Source organism: Rhinolophus sinicus, linkage group LG03, assembly GCF_036562045.2.
Source record: "Rhinolophus sinicus isolate RSC01 linkage group LG03, ASM3656204v1, whole genome shotgun sequence".
Taxonomy (NCBI): domain Eukaryota; kingdom Metazoa; phylum Chordata; class Mammalia; order Chiroptera; family Rhinolophidae; genus Rhinolophus; species Rhinolophus sinicus.
The window spans coordinates 31,876,212-31,895,816 of NC_133753.1; the positions used below are offsets into that span (position 1 = coordinate 31,876,212).

Below are 19,605 nucleotides of genomic sequence, written 5' to 3' on the forward strand. Positions count from 1 at the left end.
TGTCTGGTTCTGAATGATATCCTTATTGCTGGTTGCCTCCTTGGACTGCTGCGATTGCCTTCTGGAAACGGCCTGCTGTCATCTGACTTTTGGATACCTGCTCGTGCCTGTTCCAAATCTTCTTCCTGAAGACTCTCCTGCCTGTGCCAGTAGGGAAATCTGTCCCCTCGGTGCCTACCTGAACCTATGGAGTAACTCTCGCTTCAAGTCCTAAAATTGGCAATTTGAGGGAAACTGGCTGCCTCTGAACATATATTTTTGTTTTGCTTGACACCCATCTCAAGGCCACCACAGGCTATGTGTAGATACCACGTGTTACCATCGCACCTTATTTAACTGTGAGGTTCTAGATTCTGCTCTCTGTGACACTTGCTGATACTGCTGGAAAGGAACCATCAAGTTATCCATCCATTCTTGAGCCTGTCCTGGATCCTGTTCAACAACGTCCTGAACTTCAGAATCCAGCTCATTCAGCTTGGAATGCCAGAGATCTAGCTCATCCCACATTTTCTGGAGAAGGAAATCATAAGGCAATGTGAACGCCGACACCATGGTTTACTGGATTCATTCCTAGTTTTCACATGGTATTTGCACTTATAAATGCAACCCAAACAACATCAGAGGCATTTACTCACTTAGGCCCAGGAGCCACTGCGACCTAAACTGAAGAACACTTTCTCTGAGGTCTCTGAACTCTAACATACTCATTTCATTACACATTAGCCGTAAGGGAACACAATGACGTGGACATTTCCAGAGATGAATGACATCAAACAAGGTCAATATAACCCTCATCTTTCCAGAGTGACGAGTTAACATGATGTTTATACAGGGTTTTGGTTGATACCTCAACCTATTTGGACCAGTAAATAGATGTACTTAATCCAGAAGACAATTTTTTATTAAGTGCAAAAATAAAACTAGTAGAAAGAAAATATCTGCAGTGACAGAAAATTCTAGCCACAGGTATTATTAGCAAATGTTTTGGGCTCAAGAAACCAATAGGATGGATTCAAACCTGGACTTCTCTGGGCAGAGGACATCTCAAAGGTAAAATATTTAATTCTTACTTAATATTTGCTTAAGAACATAATTTCTAGATTTGGGAAAAGCTGACTGGTTAAATTAGGTTCCTCTATTTACTAAGAGTCCAAGATTTTGCCTCATGGTGAGCCCTATTCTGACCTATTTTTAAAAGTCTCAATTCATATTAGAACATTTCTTTAAAATGTAGAGGAGGATAAGAATACTTTCCATATGCAGGAGTTTACTTGGGAATTAAGAGCTGGAATATTATGTTTATGTACAGTTTTACCTAAGACTTGATTTCCTAAGACATTTCACAAGGAAAATAAAAATGGAATTTCTATTTTCCTGTTTCCCCTTGCAGTCTAAACAAAAATTGCTAATATTATTCAAATCCTATTTTATAAATTGTTATTTTATTTTTACTTGCCTATCAGAGTATTTTTATTTTTCAATTACAGTGACATACAATCCTACTGAAACTAATTTTTTAATTAGTTTCATAAATGTTCCATATTGTATTCCTCAATACTATTTCACTTTAGAAAACCAAAGACTCTAAGAAATGCTCCAACAAAAAACATATTAGCTTTTGTTTTCTATATTTATAATATTTTTATATCAGTCTTCCCAAGATAAGATCCTTCCTCTTCTTTCCTTGTGAAAAGGCTAGTTCACCATTATAGGCTGTCAGGAGTTTGGACATATTCCCATCATGGAAAAACTGAGACCAATTCTTAAGTGCCACCTGCTCCACCCAGCCTGCAGGTGACACTCTCAGTAAGGGTTGTCCTGTGGATGTAGATTAGGGCCTCTGTAGAGATTAATACAAAGCGTCTATTCTGTGATGACTGATAGACAAGCGGAACATCGAATGCTGAAGAAAGTTAAAGGAGGCTGTTACCTTTTGAATTTCTTGCGCTTTCTCAATATTCTTGCTTTTCTGCTGCAACATCTTCTCAACATTATGAAGCCCATTGTTAATTTCATCTATTTTTCTCCTCATTGCATATGATGGTGAACTTTTCAAGACTTCATTACTAATCTGTTACAGTAGGATAAAGATACATTTAGTTTAGAGACGTTTCCTGTACTCTATTCACAGGTTCAAATGATAAAAAGGTGTAGTCATACTGCTATGTGCTTTTACGTATAAAAAAATCTTTTGAATTCCAGGAAAAATTCCAAACCATACTGGCTAGTCAGCTAACGACAGGGTAGATTAGCACACTAGGAAATGGCAGTTGTGCTGACCTGATCTTTTAAATGCTATCTTAAAAAAGAAAACCAACAAACAAAGTTTTGTTGAATGTAATCCACAGTATGAATCACACATATGTGTTTTCTTGGGCAAAACTACTGAGTGGACTGCTTGTAACATACCCCAATGAAAGATATGAAAGAATTCCTGGGAGACAAATTATTTATTACACAGTCTCTCCATTTTATAAGAAAATCCTCTGCACAGAACTGTTAAAAAACAAAAATAAAAAAAACTTATTCTCGAGCCAACTTTTAAAAATAATGTAATTCTCACCTTAATACCCATTTGGGTGCAATAACCTTCTAAAATTAGCTATCTCTTGAGGATGCACAAAGCTTAGTTTTCTTTGTGTGCATGTTTCTTGTGTACGCTTTCATAGCAATCAGAAATCTAGCTGCTGAACAGTGTAATTTTTTTATCTGAATGATGTTCTTAAGAAAATAACTTGGACTGGGAAAGATAATAAATAAATGTTGAATGTGTCATTTTTCAAATACCTGATTAGTTTGTGTTCTTGTTTTTTTAGGCTATGTTGATAAGGCTTTCTTCAAGCAGCCACTAAATAACCAAATAACACTTCCTGCTTTTGTATAATCCTTTAACTCTTTTAAAAACCACTATACCTGCATAATCATTGAGACTAGAACATTCCAATGCAGATGGTATACAAATGCAGAAACTAAACACAGGCTAAATGACTTGCTTAAGGTCAAATATCCAGGTAGAGGATATGTCCCCAGAAGCCCCAAGTGGTCAGACTTCAGAGTCCCAGGCTCTTTTCACTACATCAAACAGTAGATACTTTTATAAAATATTTTATTTTATTTTTTATATTTCACAGACCATACCGAGAATTTTAGAAAATAAAAAAATCCTGTATTAGGCTTTTTATTGCTGTATAACTTTTTATTGCTATGTAACAAATTACCATAAAATGAAGTTTTCTGGTCTTTTGGGCAGTTATTCTCTTGGCAGAAATGCACATCATTTAGGAACATTAGGAGAGATCGTGATTTAGGAAAAGTTAGCTGCCCTCTGAATTATACAGAATGATACTGTGTCTGTTGCTGTTTGTTACAAATATATGTTACAGTTGAAAATTTCAACCTTAAATTTAAAAGACAGATTTTGATTATGAATTCACTTTGTTAGGTATTTTAACATGAAGTATTATTCACTAGAACAAATTTAGTTTCTCTCAAAACATTTAGTATTCTCTTAAAATAAAATCAATAGTACACGAGTCTTGAGAAAGTACCTGGTAACAGACTTTCTCGTGTGTTAAATCAACAAGATTTCTTAGAAATATATATTAGTTTACATGCTTTTAACATGTGTGAGATTTTCCTAAGAAATCTCTAACAGAAGTGAACTAAGTTTGAAACATTTTTTGTGTGTGTGTGTGCATTTAATATCTATTTTATGTACTAGGTTAGAGGTATTCCAGGCTTTAAAAACCAATACAAAAAATCATTTTGTGGATGCTGGACCGAACAGAATTTTGTTCTGTTGGATCTGGGATGTATTTTTGCAATTCAATAAAAACATCTTGCTAAATTAAACTCCTGTCTCCAGTATGAAACATTTCCCACTCTTTCTTTCAACCTGGACTTCCAGGTATAAAGATCTGCCCAGGTATGATTTGTAAGAATTGTGTTACCACCATCATTAGAAAGACACTGTGTGTTAAGTATATTTCTAGTGAGTGTGAGATTTGTATTCTTATTGCCCTTGCGTGCTGTTTCAAAGTATTCGCAGGGAATATGTTTTAAAGCTAAATATTATTCATGTCCAAAATTTTAAAGCGATTCTCCAGTTAAAAAAAAAAAAGCCAAGTAAAAGATAATGTATAACCATTTTTCAATGCAAGAGAAAAAAAACTAAGCATCATGACAACTAAAAATAAACAGATTACATAATTCTATTTTCTGTCACTTGTTTAGAGCAATTTCATCTCAGTATTCAATAAACAAAACTGTCAGCTAAACTCTATAAGAACAGTTACAGTTAAAATCAGGGCAAATGAACATATGATATTAAATGATATTTTCTTCTTAAATTCATTCAACTCTATAAATAATAACACTAGTACAAATATTATTATTACCTTCTCATCTACGTCTTCTAAAGCTTTTCTGCATTCTTCCACCTGGGATTCAATCTCTGCGGGAACTATGGTGTACATTTCAGAATACTTGATTCGGAGTTTTTCCATAATATTTTCAAAAGTTAGCTTCCCTTTCTTAAAAATGCTTTGAAGCTCCTAAAAACATCAAGAGAGTTTCAATACTCACAGGGTGGGGGAAAAGCTTAACTCTAAAAATGAAAGCAAGCTTTCCAGCACACCCTTATGATTTAAATGAGCACATTTTGCATGACAAAACCTCACTATTGATACAAGATGATTAAGCCTGAGAGATACTCAGTTTGGTCAGATGATGCTTTCTAATTTGTAAGGATTAAACTTGATATCTCTTCATAGTGTCAAACCATTGTCCAGAAAAGACATTACAACATCTCTTGCTTCTAAAGTACCTCTAGGATTTAACTGTATCTCAGTTGCTGTCTTGATCTAAAAAGCTGCAAGTAGCAAAAAGTTTCAAAGAAGTTTTTTTTTTTGTTATTAACTTGTTGCCATTTCTGCTTCTTCCTACATTATCATCACAATGATTCAAGGCCACTAAAAGCCCTATGCTTGAAGCAGAAGTGTCTGCTTTCATGTAATTAGACAGCCCAGTAGAGCTCAACTTCTTTCAAACAGGAGGGTTCCAGTTCCATGCAAAGAATGCGGGTTTCAGGAGATAAAAGAAACCTGAACAAATAGTCCATTGGTTGTGGCCTAGAAACAAAATCTGATCTACGTTCTCCTGCACTAATTATAAAGGAGAAACTCATTTGTTTGGGAAAGTTTCCCAAAGATCAAGTGGAAAAATACTTCTTGACTTTGCTGTGGCTTTTTGGGGGTTTGTTTTGTTTCTACAGTAGCTGTTCAGTAGCATTAATTGTGTTAATGGATGAGTCACCACACTGAAGAATGATTACAATTTTGAATGACTCCATGATGTGTCACTGTTTTACTTTTCTTAGCCCTCAACAGAGAACAAATCTGGAGAAAGTTAAAGAACAATGCCATTCAGACAAAGGAGGCGTCTGAGGTACAGTGTCATCCTGTTTTATCTAGACCTAGTCCGGGAGTACAGGTCTTCATTCAGAGCTACACATATTTGGCTTCCCAAAGAAGACTGCTTCAGTGAGGGAGAGCAAGTTTCCTTTTTCAACACTGATAACCAAAAACTCTAATTACGTAACAACAGCATGCAACTTTTGAATAAACTTCCCAGTGTCATTTTTGCCTGTTACCATTGGACTGGAATGAGAAGAGATCATGTTGAAAAAATGAGTTCCCAAATGACATAGCCTCTGTAATACTGTAATATATGTTATATTGTATTGTGTGTGTGTGTGTGTGTTGTCATCACTTGTTCCTAGCACAGCTTCTACAACTCTTGAAATTTCCTGGATAGGGGTGTGAGGAAGGTCTTTTGTTATTTATAACAAGTATTTTTCAACCTGAGTTTATGCCAAGAAGATGACTCTTGGGGGTAAGGGCTTGATTGCTTCAGGATGGGCGCTGGTTGCCAGAGGAACCAACCACTGCTTAGAGGGTTGAAACTTGCAGCTCCACTCTCCCAGGGGAGAGGGGCAGGAGGTTGTTAATCACTAACGGACAACGATTTAACCACTCATGCCTATATAATGGAACCTCCATAAAAACCCCTAAACAACGAGTTTTGGAGAGCTCTGGAGTTAGTGAATACAACAGGGTGCTAAGAGCATGGCACACCCAGAGAGGGAGGGCATGGAGTTCCGCACCACTTCCCCCCATACTTTCCCTACGTATCTCTTCCATTTGGCTGTTCCTGAGTTGTATCCTTTATGATAAATTGGTAATAGTAAGTAAAGTGCTTTCCTGACTTCTGTGAGGCATTCTAGTAAATTTTTGAGCCTGAGGAGGGGATTGCCAGAACCTGATTTACAGCCTGTCAGTCAGAAGTACCAGAGGCCTGGGACTTGTCGTTGGCATCAGAAGTGGGGGCAGTCCTGTGGCACTGATGTTGGCCCTTAACCCGGGTGGTGGCGGGGTGGGGCAAAGAGCAGGTTGTCTGTGCTAACTCCTGGTAGCTAGTGTCATAATTGAATTGAATTTTGGATTTTAGGACACCTTATTTGTGTCTGGAGAGGTGAACAATAGGTTGGTGTAGGAAACACACACACACACACACACACACACAGTGTCAGAAATGTTGTAAGTAAAAACAGTTCTACCCTGTCAGAGGGAAAATATTGTATCCCACTAAAGTGAGTTATCTAACATGCTACTCAAGAGTGGTCTGAAGCCTGTGTTCACCAAAGGCTCTTAAAATGTGGTTGAAAAAGGGCTGCTTAGTGTAGACTGGCCTCTTTGCCACCTGGTCTCAACCCTGTTCTCTGCTCTCAACCACACCGATCTTCTCCTGTGGCTCTGCCCACATCACGCCACAAGGCCTCCACAAGTGCTTTCCTCTCTCCTGGACCTCTCCTTCCACCCCAGTCACTGAGTGGCCTTTGCCCTAAGGTTCTGGATTCAAGACTGAAGACCTGTATCAGCCACATTCGCTAGTATTTCTGACTTACCTCAAATTGTTCTGCCTTTTGTGCATGGTCTTGTAATTCCATATTTTGGAAAGAAGCTGTGGTCTGTTGAAATAGATTCTTCAAAGTAATTATTTCTTTTGTGAAAGAATGTCTTTCTTGGATTTCATTCTGCATCAATTCCTTATGTTTTTGAGCTTTCTGAAAAAGCCTAAAATATAGCATCAAAATAAAATTGTTCTTCTGGTCTTCTCTGAAATAGTTTTATTTTAGCAATTAATATGTCTGCATAGCTCACAAATGACATCTTTTCTGAGAGAAAAGCACCAGTTTCAATGATGTATACACTGCATATAGAAACATATATCAAATTCTATCATTCAATTAAAAACCTCTCCAAAATTTCATCCCCAAATATCCTCTTTTCACACTTTACATAACATTTGCCAACTCTATTCTCTTTTTCTCCACGGAATCTTTGAGTTCCACTGAACGTGACTTAGAGGTGTGAATGGAGACGGGTGGGTTCTTGGGGATAGACAACCCCCTTTTTATCTCAGCTGACCCCATTTATTGTGGATGTAACCACCACGTTAGTAGAGCAGTTTACATGGGTAAAATCTTTCCTGAGAGCTATTTGGTATCTCTAGCTTTAAATTTATTATATCCTTTAACCCAATGATTCTGCTTCTCAGCATCTTTCTCAATGAATTAACCACAGATGCAGATAGAGATGTTGGCCTAAGAATATTCACTGCAGTGTTTTTATAAAAATAAAATTTTCTTCATATAGTTAAAGGTTCTATATTAGGGGTTGTTCAGCAAGTTATGGTATATCCACATTGTAAAATACTGCACAGCTATGTTTTAAGGAGTACTTAATGAAATAGGAAAATAAACATGATATGCTCATAAATGATTCAGCAGAATATGAAACAGTATATTTACTTTGTTCACAACTTGCTTAAAAATATAATCATAGTAAAAAAAAGATGAGGAAAAAAGTGACTGGCAGTGGTTGTTGTTGAGGGGTAAAATTAAAGTTGGGTTTTATATTAACCTATAATTTTCTTCACTCTCTAAACTTCCTATAACATGTATGTATTACTAAATTAGAAAAAAGCAAACAGAAAAAGAAATTGAGGTGTATTCCCCTCCACAATACTAAGATGAAGAACGTGTGCTTGTTTTAATTACCATTGCTAATCTTTTCTTCCCTTTTACAACTATCAGTGTTGACTCAACTCAATTCTGTCATATCATTTGTGATTATTCTATAATATTTCTTTGTTCTTGAAATTCAGTATTTTCTCAATTTTAAACCTGAGTTGTCAAGCACATTTTCTGAATAGTTTTTCATAAATCTTACTTATCGCATCGTTCTTGCATGGCTGTAATCTCTTGAACTGCCGGAACGGTGTCCACAGCCCCTGAGCTTTTGGGAGCATTCTGGATGCTTTTCACACGCTGAAGAAGCAGGGTCAACAGTAGATGCTGCTTCTCCACATTCTCTTCATAATGGCTTAAACAGACTAGGAGCTCAGAGAGTTCCTCTGTGGTGGCTGCCTCTTTTGTTTTGGAAATTTCAGGGAGTTCTTCTTGAAGATTATCTAAAATAATTGCTTCTCGTTCAATCTAATTCAACGAACAAAAAAAGAGAGCTAAAATAAGTAAAATATACTCTTACCATTTCAGGACTGGAAACCTATCTTGGCAACCATAATGTTTGTGTCCTGGCTCTTCAAAGAGCTCTTGATGCCATATCCTATTTCAAAGTAATATATGTCTTTTTATATCTGGGAATATTATAACTCCGCTACCAGAATCCCATAGTTCCCAGCTATGGGTCATGAAGATGTGCGTTTAAAAGGAAGTATTATCGCTATGAACTGAAGGAAATGCTGTTGAATATTTTCATAAATAATTTTTTTTCTTCCGATTTCAGTTGCATAAAGCAATTATTTCCCCTGAGATACCGATAAGGTAGGTAGAACGAGCTCCACCAAACTGCATCTACTAAGTATAAGAGGTTGGGCAACTACTAGATAATTTTTCTGTGAGTCTTTTTTTTCCACATCCGATCCCTATATTCTTAAAAAAGTAAGTAAATCCAGTATCTCCTCATTACCCCTGACAGCTACACCAAGGGGAAAGCAGCCCGAATTACTGAACTAATCATGTATTTATTGACAGTTATGTGCAGAACCCAGTTATGGAATTTGTGCCTTGCCCCCTCAAACCTAAATTCAATTGGATTAGAAGTCCGGGCTTTTTTTTTTTCCCAACCGGGATTGAGATAAACTTCATACTGGGTCATTTTGCAGCCCCCTCGCCCAAGAACCAGCATGCAAAGAAAGGCATTGCTATATTGACAGAGGTACAGAGGTAACTGTACATCTAGGGTTTCCAGCATGAATCCAGCTTGAAAGAACTTTGTCTGTAATCCAGGACATCTCTTGGTGCTTCTGTGCCCAGTGATAACCATAAATGGGCAACCGCAGCAATCGGGACCCAATAAGCGTAGAGCAACTAAAGGCTCTGACCTTTCCTGTCTCAGTTGTCCTAGTTCCCAAGTCCTGTTCCCTAGGATCACTTTCCAAAACAAACCACCTGCCTCCAAGCCCCTGTCTTAGGCTCTGCTGTCTGCTGTGAGACGGTAAGTGATTAAGAAGGGGAACACGGGAGCAAAGAATAATTTTCATTAGGACAATAATTTTACTCAAAAGCCAGGTAATTCTTCAACTTGTGAATGGATAAACAAACTGTGATGTATGTGCCCAGTAGACTATTTATTACCCAGGAATAAAAAGAAATGAACTACTGATACGTGCAGCAGCATGAATGAATCTCACGTGCATTATGCTTAGTGGAAAGAGACCAAAGCAGAAGGCCACAAACAATCTGAGTCCTTTTCTATGACATTCTGGAAATGGCAAAACCGATTAATGGTTGCCACGGGCTGGAGGTGATGGAAGGGGATGTCTATGAAGGGGCATAAGGGAACTTTTGGACGTGATGAAATTGTTTTAAATCTTGATTTTGTTGGTGGTCATGTGACTGTATGTGCTTATCAAAACTCAACAAACTTTATACCAGAAAGGCTAAAGACAGCCCCCAAATCAGTAAAATAGTTGCCACAAAGATTATGCATTCACCTTTCCACCTGGAAGAGGCTTTGCAGCCCCAGAATGATTTTCCGTGGTCACAGAATTCTAACAAAACTTAGGTTGGCCATCAATTATAAAGTAGAATCTAGACAGGGAGAAGAAACCCTAGTTGCACCATAAGTGAACACAGTGAAGGAGACTGAAAAACCTGTAACCAGCAGAAAGAAGAACCAATACAGAAAGACCTTTTGGACTTTTGGTACAAGGGAAAGAAGCCAGCTTTACACCTCCCGTTATCTTTGCGTATATGACTTTATTCTAGCAATTTATGGTCACTGAAGCATAGCATACAATGATGATTCTGAATAACCAGAAATGAGTAATTATATCAAGCAGATTCTGTTTAAGAAAACACAGAGGTAAGATTTTTATGGGGGCGGGGGGTACAGTAAATCAAAATCTAAATTTCTTAATTTATCAATGTAAACAGAACATTTAAGTTTTCAAAAAGTCTACTTATGCAAAACCTTTATACCCTGAAGATACTGGATTATTGTATAACTACGGACATTTTCAAAACAGTAATCCATTATGTCACATATAAATTTACCAATCATGCTAACAGGATCTCGTACGTACAGGTCTTTAGATGTTATAATTTCATTGAATGGGTAAAAACTATTTTAAAATCTTACATCAATTTGGTATGTGTAAATATCATTCAAGTTGCTAGTTTAGAGGTTAAACACCAGAGTCTAATTTTGAATCCTGTTCTACCACTCACTTGTGAATTTGGGCAAGTTACTTAGCCTCACCTTCCTTACCTATAAAATGAGAATTATAAAAACATCTACCTCATAGGATTCTTGCAAAGATAAATGATAATACATGTAAAGAGCTTAGAACTATGCCTGACACATGCTCAATAAGTACCCATTAATTGTTAGTAGTTGTTTTTGTTATTACATGAGAACATTTGTTATTCTTTAAGAAACACATTTTGTTAGCAGATACTGTCAAATGCTTGTATGAAAAATTAAGCGTTCTAATAAATGGGCTATGAATTAATAAAAAATGATTGCAAATGGGTATATAGCATGAGAGAGACGATTCAATACAATACTGTACGGCTGGACTGCTGAAAATGAAGCACTTACTTCTTCACTGACAAATTTCCACTCCTGCTTCAGTTCTTCACACCACATCTCCCATTCTTTAGCAGCTTCCAGCAAACTCAGCCATTTGTCCCACAGAGTCGACATGGTTCTGAGCAAACATATTCCATCATTATCTGTGCAAGTGGGTCTCAGGTGTCTGAGGACCCGTCGTAGCTTCATTAACTCTTCTTTGGTAGATATAAGACTTGACACCAAGGCCTTAAGAAGAAAAGAAAAGGAATAGGAGGGATATAATGTCTATTAATTTTTCTGCAAGTTATAAACTATTTTAAATATTGAACAGTTAATGATTTTAAATCATCCAGAAGTATTACATGACCCATTATTTAGTCCTTTCGGAAGCCAATGAGACAAATGAGAATTATCTGCGTATTATTTTTTTGTACATGAATTTGGAACTATGGGGATTAACAATGGCCCATAAGCCATTTTTTTCCAAGTAAGGATGTGTTTTCAAAGGTAAATATCCAGAAATTTACTTTGTTCTTTTAATGTAAGTCTCATATTTTATTAGGTAGTTGATTTGCATAATGCTGTTATCAACTTCTGAGGCATTCTTTAGGTTTTTCATTTTTGTGTTTATTTTGGAGTAGATGTTAAGCAGAGATGATTTAAAATGTTCTCATCCAAATCCCAATAACATAATACCATAGATTCTAACAGATGAAAGCAAGCAAAAACTAAAATTGCTTAGTAATAGAGTATAAGAAGTAACCAGAATTTCAGCACTGAGAATAGTTGCAATAAATTCTTTGCCATTGATCCAACAACAGCCAACAAAATAATATGAAAAGTAAAGCTTTTGAAAGAGTGATCAATAGGACAGCATGCCACTGGGGTGAGGACTGTCCTGTGAACGTGACTGATCAAATTTCTCAGAACCATTGCTTCACGTTTCCCCTTGGCTTTTGGTTTCAGGAATTTTCTTGAGTGTACAGCTCAGGTTGAAGATTTCTGTGCATCATAACAGAGCACCATCCCCTGCTGCCTCCACCTGCTTTCTGCCCTTGTTTTTGCACACACTCTTACTGGAGATTAGCAAATATTATTACCTTGCTCTGTTCCAAGCGTTCTAAAGCTTCTTTGTAAGATACTGGCAATGGCGACATGGACTGCCCAAGAACTGCTTCCATGTGTATGAGGTTAGTGCCAAGTTCCTCTTTAATTTTTCTATAGCATTTGTAATTCTCGAGACACCTAGTGAGTTAGAAAAAAAAAGTGATATTAACTTTTGTTTAGTGCAAAACTTCTGAAATTCCCAGAATGAATTCTGAACATGTAAATAAAAACCAGAATACAATTATTTTTGCTATTCAGTGTATTTCAATGAAATTTTATTGATTACCCCCTCCTTACAGGGACCTGCATAAGACTTTTACTGCCAACTTCAACAGGCAGATAAGACTATTCTCAAAACACCTACATTGGAAAACTGCATTCTTTAACATTGCTATTGAGGTGTAAATTGGTACAATTCTTGTAGAAAACAATTTAGTCTTAAAAATGTTAATATCTTTTGACTCATTAATTCAACTTTTGCAATTTATCGCATAGAATTAATCCTAACACAGTATATGGAATTTATCCTAAAACTGATAAAACCTTTTGCATGTTTTACATATTAGACTATTAATTAAAATGCAAAATTGAAACACTGTATGTATAACAAAAGATATGGCTGAGTAAATTATAACAATCCATTTTATAAAATATTATATAGCAATTGCAATTACTTTTAAGGAGTTTTTGTTACAATAAAGGAAAAGAGCTCATGTTATATAAACAAGTAAAGGAAAAGACGGTATATATTTTATATAGTGTAATGTTATATATTTAAAAACACTATGAATACAGTAATGTACACAAAACATATAGGGCCTAAATCCCCCACTGAAATCAATTAAAAATTCAACATCAAGTATTTTTTTTAATTCTTAAAACACAGTAATAAACTGGCAAGGAATTAAGAAATATTCAGAGGCCCCAAACTAAGTAAAACTGGAAATACAGAGAAATAAAATAAGCTTTAGGACCGTTTTTCATTTTGAGGGTTATTTACCCGAGTTTCAGTTTTATTGACCTTCTCCTATAACACTGGGGCAGAGGGTAAAGCCTGTTGCGCATCCCAGTATGGGTGTTAATAGGATACACTTCTGTAAAGATATGTGTAACACATATAATTACAAAGGATCAACCTCCAAAACATAGAATAAATCCCTACGAATCAATAAGAAAAAGATGGACAACCCAATGAAAATTGGGTAAAGGCTTGAACAGGCATTTTTCAGAAGAGGAAATATGAACCAAGAAATACTCAAAAAGGAGGCTCAAATTCATTAACAGTAATAGAGAAGCAAATTAAAAGCACAATGAAATATCACTTCCACATCAAGTGTTGGCAAGAATATGGGACAGTTGAAAAACTAATATGCTTCTGGCTTCAGTAAAAATGGGTAAAATCATTTGGAATTTAAAATTTAAGGTGTGCATACTTTTTGATCCGGCAACCACAGTCCTAGGTATATATCCAAGGGAGGCTTTTGCATTTAAAAATGCTCCTAGTAGAACTGTTTGTGAATGTAAAAAGTAGAAACAACCAAATGTCTACCAACAGCTGGGTGACTGAATCTTACTACAGATAAGAACATGAATAAATTTCAGGATCGTAATGATGAGTTTGAAAAAAATAAAGTCAGAGAAAATACACAACATAAAAATGCAGCACAAACACACAGTGAAAATATTTTTAAAAGCACATAAAATATTTAGGATAGTAATTACTTCTGAGAGAAGAAGGAAGGAGAACACAAGAAAATTCAAAACTTATGTTTATCCTTGAACCTTTGGGTACAAGACTGTTGATCGTTATTCTTTATACCATATGAAGACTTTTATTAACATTCTGCTTGAAGGGGACTAACAGGTACAGAGTTATAGTTACAAACAACAAAAAATAAAAACATTCTGCTGCATGTAGTCAATATTAAATAAGAAATAAATACAATAAACAATTTGCTATGGTTTTCCTTAGTGAATTATTTTTTACTTTTCAACGTTTTCCAAATTATTTCTAATGTGTACATGTTGATTATAAACACATTTATATTTTATGTTCTTAACGCATTACCTTAAGAAAGCAGTACCTACCTTTCTATTTCAGCTTCCTTTACTTTGGCTGCCTCCCTCAGGGCTGAGTTCTTTGAAACTAATTCCTGTAAAGTACACTGAAGTTGTAGTTTGGCTTCAGGGCTGGATATGGTTCCCAATTTCTTGGTGAGGTCCTGGATGTCTGCTATTGCTGATTCCAATTCCTCTTGTTTCCAGCGAGGCATCTCCAGTGATTGTTTGGGATTATCCAGGTCTACTTTATGGGATGCAATGATGGCTTCAAGGGCAGTGACAATCCCCATCGCCTTGGTGACTGCCTCATGATAGCATGTCAGATTTTCATAAGCGCCATTTAAGACATTCTGGTGAATAGGAGATTAAATGCTGTGACAAAACTGTCAAACGTTTGGGATTGTTGTCATACCTGAATTTCTGTGGTGCATTCATAATATGTTTCTGGGTAATATAAGAGTTAGCATCTCATACTTTTAGTTTGACTGGTATTTTACTATGAATAATATTTTGTTTGCATAAAGAAAAATTATTTCCAGATTTGCTAGAAAATCAAATCTATACTCAAAAATACATATCATGAATCAGGTCTAATGACATATGTTCCTGCTCTAGAACTGTTTATTAGACCATGCGTTAAATAAAATAACTGAACATATTTAATGTAGATAGGCTTAATCAATATTTGTGAAAAAAGATGAAAACCCCTAAACGGTTTGTGTTTTTAAATTAATGGCTCTGCCACTAACTTTAGTTTTGAGCACATCCCTCAATGCCTCTAGACTTCAGTCTTCTCATTAAAATGACAAAGAGTTGAAATAAGTTAGGTCCAATTCAAATCATATTATTTTGGGAATTATGTACATTGCTTCTGGAAAACGATACTAAAATCAAGTAGAGAAGGAGACAGAGAACAGATTGGTGGTTGCCAGAGATGGGGGTGGGGGTGGGGTGGTGAAATGAGTGAAGAGGGCGAAATGAGTGAAAAGTTACAAATTTCCAGTTATAAAATAAATAAGTCATGGGCATGGAATGTAAAACATGGTGACTATAGTTAATAACACTCTACTGTATATCTGAAAGTTGCTAAGAGAGTAGGTTTTAAAAGTTTTCATCACGAGAAAAAAAAAATTCTATAACTCTGTATGGTGACGGATGTTAACTAGACGTGTGATCATTGTGCAATATATATAAACATTGATAGAATCATGTTGTACACATGAAACTAATATAAAGCTATATGTCATTTATACCTCAATAAAAAAGTGGAGAAGTACTCAATTTGCTCAATATTTGTTAAGTATCAATTTAAAGAACACATTAGGATTCATAAAATGACTTTACATTTCTATAGCATTTAGACCTACCAAAATATTGCAAATATAGTATTATTTAATAACTCTTTGAATTAACGAAGGGAGTTAATTTCCCCATTCTATAAATTTAATGTGACAATTGTGAAAACACAGTGAAAGGCATTCTATCTGCTAAGCACAGTGTGTTCCAATGCAGCCTAAGATATCTGCTCTAATTGCAGGAAAGGGGGGAGTATGTTGGCTTTGCTCTGCAATAGAGGTCAGTAAACTTTTCCTGTAAATGGTCAGATTAAATATTTTAGGCTTTGCAGGCCTTCTGGACTATAACAACAACCACCACTCAATCCTTTTGTTGTAGCATGGTAGCAGCCACAGACAATCCACAAAAGAATGGGGCAGGGCTGTGTTCCAATAAAACTTTATTTACAAAATCAGGCGCTATGGCAGATTTGGCCCGTGGGCCTTAATTTGATGACCCTTGCTCTAAAATCAGATTGTTACTGTTGCACAGCCTGAGAAAACTGTTGATGTTTCTGAACTTCAATTTCCTTATTAATAATAGCACTCACCTCATTGAGTTACTGAGATGATTAAAGGTAAAATGTCAGCAAAGTTCCTAGACATTGTAAGTTCTAAGTAAATGTTAGTTATTATTTGGTGTTCTTTTCTCTACACCATATTTCTTCCATTTTGCCCTACTAGTTCTAAAAAACAAAAACAACTTTGTTCTAAGCTCCACAGATGCTACAAGGGATATAGAAACAAGGTGTCAAACTCGTCTTTTTCCAACCTGTTTATTTAGTTTATTTAGTTTTAGCACCATGTTTAGATGTAGAGTGAATTGGGATTATAAACGGGCCTTTGCAATTTTTTAAATGGCTATTCTCCTATGGAGAATTTTCCTGCAGAACCTGTAGTACCCTCCTTGAGAAGTGCAGATACTAGGTAATTACAGCAAAACATAAAATACTTGAAATAAAAATGGATGCATTAATAATTTAAAACTTTCAAAAACTTACTGTGCGCAAATCAATGCTTGTATTAAGCTGCATGTAAAGGTCTTCAATGTCACATAATTTTGTCTCCACATCACTAGCTTCAGAAGAGTTTTCTTCTTTTTGCTTCTCAGTAACAGTTACATCTTTAACACTATACATTTCTGCCTGAATTTGTTCTTGAAATGCTTCACAATTATCCATTTCATGTTGAATATGTTCAGCTTTCAAATTTATAAGTAAAGGCTGCTGTAACTGAGATTTTATCTGGTTCAACACATGTAAGGAATTTTCTAGTTTGTCCTGAAAATCCTTTTCATCCATTTCTTTTGGTTGGGATTCTAGTACTATGTTTTGCAGAACCTTGTGTAATTTATCATGTTCTTCTGCATACCGCTTTATTTGTAGTATTTCTTTCTCTTTGAATGAGTCACCAAAGGCCTTATTTTCACTTAATGTCTTTATTATCTCATAATTCAAGCACATGGCTTTCTTGATTCTCTGATTCAAAATTTGAGCATTGAGCAGACTGCTTTCTGGTGAAGTATTAGGGGCTTTTAGCACTGCTTCGGCCCTGTTCTTAATTTGCAGATCCATTGCCCTCAGTTTACTTAGTGATGCTTGATATTTGCCATATTCTGCCATAAATGTGTCTAACTGCTTAATTTTTTCTTCAAGTTCCTTTTCTTTTTCAAATACTTGGGATTGTAATTGGTCCAGTTGGGAACAATCCCAGTTGAGTCCCATGTAGTCAAACACTTCTTTGAGTTTCAATACTTGTAGGATGCTAGACTGAATTCCGGTGAGGTGGTCTTTCAGACTATAGAACTCCTCTTTAACGTCCTGATTTATTTCTTGATTTAGCAGCAGTTCGCTGTGCTGGATATTATCAAGTTCCTTCTGAAGCACAGATGTTTGTTCATGGAATTTTCTGGAAAAATTTATCTTGTGTTCTACTTCATTACATTTATTCTGAATGAATCTTTTTGTTCTGTTGGCTCTAGTCTTAAGATTTTTCAATTGATCATCCAGAAATAATCTTTCAAACACACTTAGATCCTTACAAACATTTGTTAGTTTCTGAAGATGTGTTGAGATTACACTCTCAATTTCTCGCAATTCCTTCTGAGAAGTCCTCAAAGTGACATGCTGCTGTTCTAGTTCAGCCTCTGTGGAAGTTGTTTCCATTTTGGGAATTGTCAGTGTTTCATTTCCTTGGAGGGAAAGCTGAACCTTCCCTATTGCTGCAACAAACTTGCTTCTTTCTTCCAATTTAAATTCTAACAGCTGTGATCTTTGAGTTGATTTTAAAATGAGCATTTGGCATTGATTTTGTAAGTCCTGTAGGAGGTTATTTAAATCTTCACTCTCATGTGCTGTAAGGTTGGGAATATTTTCTTTGACCTCTTTAACCAATGACTCCACAGCCTGCTGCTTATCCAGAATGCCATCGTGTGTCACTTTGCACTTTCTGATCTGGGCAAGAATGTTGTCTGGGAGAAGGGAAATGGTAGGAGTCAGTTCCCCTAGCAGATTTTTGACCCATAAGAGAGTCTCTTTCACCTTGTTCCTTATTTCACACTTCTTGATCTGATTTTCTACCTCTGTGTTTAATGACTCCAATGCTTCCAACTGCTTCTGCAAATTATTTATTGCAGCTTCCAAAATCTTCTTTTCATTTTCTCCCCAAATCCTCTTCATCTGAAGTTCAGCCCGCCCCTTTAAAACAGAAAACCTATGCTCGACAGCCTGGAGTTCAGTGGCCAAGGCAACCACACTTGGGTTCCCTTCCTGCTCTTCTGGAGAGCTCAGTCTTAACTGGAGACACTGCTGCTGCTGCTGCAGAGAAACGTCAAGGTCTTGGATGCTAGTCATGAAAAACGTAAACTCCTCATGCTCCTCTGCTTGCTGAGAATACTTCTTTTGAACCAGTTGTTCCACTTGTTCCCACCCGTGGTCAAGTTGCTTGATCTGGCTTTCTAGCAACTTCTTATCCATGTCAGTCAGGGAATTTGATAAATTTTCCCATTCAATTTTCATCTTGCTTAAAGAATCTTTTTCCTTTTCTATTGATGCCAGCAATTTCTGAATTTTGGCCAGATAGGCTGCACTATCCAGTGGTCCCCTAGAAAAAGAAGAAAAATGGAGCTTGTTAATATTTGTTATATATCAACACAGGTTAGATGTCATTAAAAGAAATTAATTCTGCTTTGAATTCATGTAAGAGTAGATTAAGTTGTCTATAAGAGCATTTTGTCCTTAAGATAAAATCAGAATCGTGCTTACTGTGGTTTTCAATTAGTTTGTGACAATGTAGAGGGCTCACCTACAAAATGAGTACCATAAAAATTCAGAACCACAGGAAAGGAGTGAAGAGTGAAGGCACAGTGTATGTAAAAGTACACGGTAACTAGTCAAGTACTTGCACAAAGGTTAGTCTAGGACTAAGAGAAGTTAGTCAACAGCCAACCTCTTTGTTATCTTCTTTCCAATATTAATGATAAAGACATTGACTAAGAAGGTATAAATCATCAGGCTGATCTTTTGAATATAAAAGTTTTCTCATGGGTATCACTGAAACAAAACCCCATTTATACATAAGTCTAAAACAAACCTTTTTAATAATAAGAAAATGTTTACACATTAAGACTATCACCATTTGCCATCATTTTCAAAGCCAAAAGAAGTACATCATTTTAAAAGAAACCGTTATGATACATATACATTAAATATATTCCAAACTATTTAAACCAATTATGCTGCTTATAACCAATTGCATATATAAATGTTTATCTCCACCCCCATAGTTTAGAACAAATTCTTGACAATAAAGAATTCCATCTTGCGCGGCTGGATGGCTCAGTTGGTTAGAGCTCGAGCTCTGAACCACAGGGTTGCCAGTTTAATTCCCCCATAGGCCAGTGAGCTGCACCCTCCACAACTAGATTGAAGACAACAAGCTGCCCC

General features: G+C 36.1%; 1 protein-coding gene across 6 annotated transcripts in view; it reads right to left on the bottom strand.

Moving 5' to 3' along the window:
• Positions 1–19,605, bottom strand: part of SYNE2 (spectrin repeat containing nuclear envelope protein 2) — a 280,177-nt gene that overhangs the window by 112,794 nt on the left and 147,778 nt on the right. For all 6 annotated transcript variants that reach the window (XM_074327378.1, XM_074327381.1, XM_074327379.1 and 3 more), the window contains exons 48-56: positions 16,663–18,763; positions 14,355–14,677; positions 12,260–12,404; positions 11,187–11,405; positions 8,292–8,557; positions 6,965–7,133; positions 4,398–4,553; positions 1,931–2,071; positions 328–510 (exon numbers count right to left, since the gene is read on the bottom strand). In XM_074327378.1, coding sequence (XP_074183479.1) covers positions 328–510; positions 1,931–2,071; positions 4,398–4,553; positions 6,965–7,133; positions 8,292–8,557; positions 11,187–11,405; positions 12,260–12,404; positions 14,355–14,677; positions 16,663–18,763 — 3,703 coding nt within the window. The remainder of the gene's footprint in view (positions 1–327; positions 511–1,930; positions 2,072–4,397; positions 4,554–6,964; positions 7,134–8,291; positions 8,558–11,186; positions 11,406–12,259; positions 12,405–14,354; positions 14,678–16,662; positions 18,764–19,605) is intronic.